At 35.8% G+C, this 3,859-nt stretch overlaps 1 protein-coding gene across 1 annotated transcript; it reads left to right on the plus strand.

Annotated features, from left to right (window-relative positions):
* Positions 1-341: 341 nt before the first annotated feature.
* Positions 342-3,615, plus strand: LOC100535208 (uncharacterized). The gene is made up of 3 exons (XM_087253591.1): positions 342-550; positions 642-717; positions 2,768-3,615. The coding sequence occupies exons 1-3, from the start codon at positions 371-373 to the stop codon at positions 3,184-3,186; spliced, it is 675 nt and encodes a 224-aa protein (XP_087109717.1). The 5' UTR covers positions 342-370; the 3' UTR covers positions 3,187-3,615.
* The last annotated feature ends 244 nt before the right edge of the window (positions 3,616-3,859 follow it).

Below are 3,859 nucleotides of genomic sequence, written 5' to 3' on the forward strand. Positions count from 1 at the left end.
ATAGCAACTTCTTTCACTGGATAAATTAAATGTATTAGTTTATACTGTCATTACCATAAAGTTAACTTGATGTCAAGTCTTCTCGACGTCCACACCGGCCAAGACGTGCCGCACTGCTTCTCGCCGCTTTTCGCCGCCGCCTCTTATTGAAAATGAATGACTGCCCCGGCTACTTTGCTTTCGGTGTGAGAGGAAAGACCTCTTTTTGCGTTGACTCATGCAAGATGCATCCAGATGTCCTGCACGTCTATACAACTGGAATCATCTCCCTACGGAAGGGGAAAAGGGAGGAGCAAACGTTTAATCTACTATAAATACACCAGCTTTACTGACAGTCGAGCGGACTAATGTGCTTGAGGGTTTCGTGCACATGGCTCAGATGGAGATGGTCGAGTTTGGTGTGGAGCAAGGGCAGATGCTACAGGTCCTGATGCGACACTGCCAAACCATGAAGCGGCAGGAGACTCGACTGCGCCTGGCCACTGCTCTGCTGCTCACCGCATTCCTCGCGACGTCACTCTGGCTGCAGTTTCACTCCAACACCCCTACGGTAAAGTACATTTCATTTTACTAGCGATTTGAAGCTTTTCGTAGCTATAAACTGCATCGGTAAATGATCTAGACGTTCTGTTTTTCTCCAGGATTCATTTGCAGGTGCCCATACAGAGGCTTTGAAAGCTAAAAAAACACCTAGGAGGCAGTCCGTTCATCTAGAACGTAAGTTTCATTACTGCTAAACTACTAAATTGATTTTATTTGTTCTATTCCCCGTAAAATAATCTTAAAAGAGTAGTGTCTTGTTTATTACATTCATTCACACTATACGTTCTCCATTTATAAAAATGCTCTTGTATTCCAACACTTTCACTTTCTAATCCACCTCCTTTAACCACCTTTTCTGTTTTCTAATTATTTAGTGTTTCGTTCTATAAAAAAGTAACCTGGCCTAACTAAATAGAATAACCAATGATCATATTGTTTACACAATTGTATTCGTGTTACTTTTTTATTTTGCAAAAGATATAGCATTCTGTTAGCCTACTACACTGGACTACAAATCAACTGATTTGTAATTTTCTTTTATCACACGTCTTTTTTATTCCTGATAAATTATGAATATTTTAATATAGCCTATCCATGCAGGGTTTGAAATAAGATCTATTCTGCATGGGTTCATTTGTGATTTCAGGAAAACAGTGAGTAGTGAAAGCTCAAACATCCACAGAAAAATGGCAGAGATGCACATCATTACTCGACACAAAAAAACTTGAATGGTTTTGTTTTGTCAGCCTAATTGCTCATTGACAGAAAAGGATTGTACAGTTAAAATAGTATTTAAGAATATGAATAATGTGCATGTTAGCAATATTGTATATGTATATTTCTTTAATGTTTAAAGTACATTGTTTGTAGTTACAACTTAATTATTGTTCTGAAGATCGTGCAGCAATGTGAATTATTCATTGGATTTGAACTAATGTTGAATAAAAATGCCAAAATGTTAGTATTTAAGCAGAGCTAAATATAGAGAAAGTCAATGTGTTTCTAGCAATCTTAAATCAAAGCTAAGATTACATCCTATTTGTTTCCCATAGATAGGTTTCAGCTGGAAGGGCATCCGCTGTGTAAAACATATGCTGGATTAGTTGGCGGTTCATTCCGCTGTGGCGACCCCAGATTAATAAAGGGACTAAGCTGAAAAGAAAATGAACGAATACATGTACATCATATTTCAGTATGAAATATAAGCTGTTATTATGTTTTATTTTTGTGTCAGCTTTATCTTTGTAATTGAAGATATGAAGCCATGCAGTTAAATCTATTTGAGCTAATTGTTAAGTAACTAAGTTAAGTCTATATATGGTCATGTAGTAATCATTATTAAAATGAAAGCAAATGGTTGGTGAACACTCTAAGTGTGCATTATATGTTTATTAGGCCACATGTTTAATATGTCTGCTGGCAGTACTGTATGTTTCATGTGAATTTATATCTAATGCTCTGTCTCTAAGGTTTTAACTAAATTAATATAAAGAAAAGGCTCATTTTAACATGTTATAACTAATTCAGTTCTTTGTAAAAATGTAACATTTTTACCAATTACCCTAAAATAAGTTAAACCTTAAACATTATTTGATAAATTTATTTTCAAGGAAATTATCTTTCTAAATGTTTAAAAAAAAAAAAAACTTAAGTTTTTCCAGAGCACTCATGTGTAAATGAGTAAAACCTGGACATCCGTGTGTGTTTAGTTTGTATCTTTAGCGGCCTTAATTTGGTGTGTCTTTGACAAATATCAATAAACACAAACAAACCAATAAATTTTATTTTACTATTTAAGATAAGCCATTTAGGGGGGCCATCATGGTAGTGCGACTGGAAGACATTCCGTTTGCTTCTCAAATCTTACCTCTGGCAACAAACACGCAGCCTACGCGTTTCTAGCTATGTAGTGGCGCAATAGTAACTAGTGCAAACCAGTCTGCTCTTTAAAACTATTTAAGGTTTCTTGAAGCTCAGACATGTTTTACAAAGACTATGTTTAAATCATTGCTTTAATTAGTAAGAACAAGAATATCAGCATATGTTTGACGTCAGATCATTTCCAGTGTATTATGCATCCTGGTGCAATTCAACCCCTGGTGAACACCTGCCATTAAAGTTATGTGTAAATAACTAAGCATTTTTTTTAGCAAATAAGCAGTATAGATTTGTGTTTTGTGAGTCTTACGTTCACTTGTTGTTTTTGTTTTTTCTTTCAAATCAGCTAAAAGCAAGTCTAGTCCAGAAAAGCAGCTCGTGGAGTGGTACTGGAGGAATAAGAGCCCTTACTTGGACAATTTCAACCTGAAAAATGCTACAGAGCTTCACATTTCCAAAAAAGGCCTCTACTTGATCAATCTGAAGATGTCTTATCGTATAGCCTATGGTCAGTGTCAAGATAATACTGACAAAATAACTTTAGAGGTCAACGTGACACAGGAGCACAGCAACTATGAAGGGGAGATAGTGATTTTAAAGGGTAGTGAGTCGATGCTTTGTAACGAATATTGGCTGCAGTCGATGACTTTGAGTCGACCGATCATGCTAGAAGACAACTCCAGTCTCAGGGTGAGAATTAAAAAGGATAATTTCAAATTTGTCAGCTGGTCTGAAACCACGTATTTAGATGTCACTTACCTCTAACTGCCAGATGATAAAGATGCACATTTTTTAGAAATCGCATATTAATCACCCACTATTTAGATGCTTAAATAAATGAGCAAATTCATTGAGAGGTTTACTCTCATCCATAATTCTGAAATTGTTATTAAATAACATGATAATAATCTGTTTTGTTTTTATATAAACTATCTTTTTTGCTCTGCTAGCCAAATTGGACCAAAATGTTGGTACTGCCGTTGAAACGATGTGCATGTTTTACATTAAAACTGTTTGAATATGCATTTATGTACTTTTTCATTGAGAGATGTTTGTTGTCAATTGATTTCAAAAATCAGATCTGTTCATTTTACCTTTACAATGTATTTCCATATTTCAGAATGTAACATCATTTTAATCAACTCACAAATGTCCTTTCAGGTTGAAATTCAAATAAAAAATTTTTTGCACATATATTTTATTTTTATCTTCTTTTATTGTAGGTGTACCTTAATGGTTTTCACATAAATAAACTGTTAAAAGTGACTGGCGCAGTAGGTAGTGCTGTGGCCTCACAGCAAGAAGGTCGCTGGTTTGAGCCTTGGCTGGGTCAGTTGGTGTTTCTCATGTTCTCCCTGCGTTCGCATGGGATTCCTCAGGGTCCTCCGGTTACCCCACAGTCCAAAGACATGCGGTAAAGGTGAATTGGGTAGGCTAA

This window comes from Danio rerio, chromosome 5, assembly GCF_052040795.2.
Source record: "Danio rerio strain M-AB ecotype USA chromosome 5, GRCz13ab, whole genome shotgun sequence".
In the NCBI taxonomy this organism is placed as follows: Eukaryota; Metazoa; Chordata; class Actinopteri; order Cypriniformes; family Danionidae; genus Danio; species Danio rerio.

What these genes read in the sequence shown, in the direction of transcription:
- LOC100535208 (XM_087253591.1), top strand. Translation starts at nt 371, where the DNA reads ATGGCTCAGATGGAGATGGTCGAGTTTGGTGTGGAGCAAGGGCAGATG. An exon ending in TTCACTCCAACACCCCTACG is followed by an intron (nt 551 to 641) that starts GTAAAGTACATT and finishes GTTTTTCTCCAG; the next exon opens with GATTCATTTGCAGGTGCCCA. An exon ending in GCAGTCCGTTCATCTAGAAC is followed by an intron (nt 718 to 2,767) that starts GTAAGTTTCATT and finishes CTTTCAAATCAG; the next exon opens with CTAAAAGCAAGTCTAGTCCA.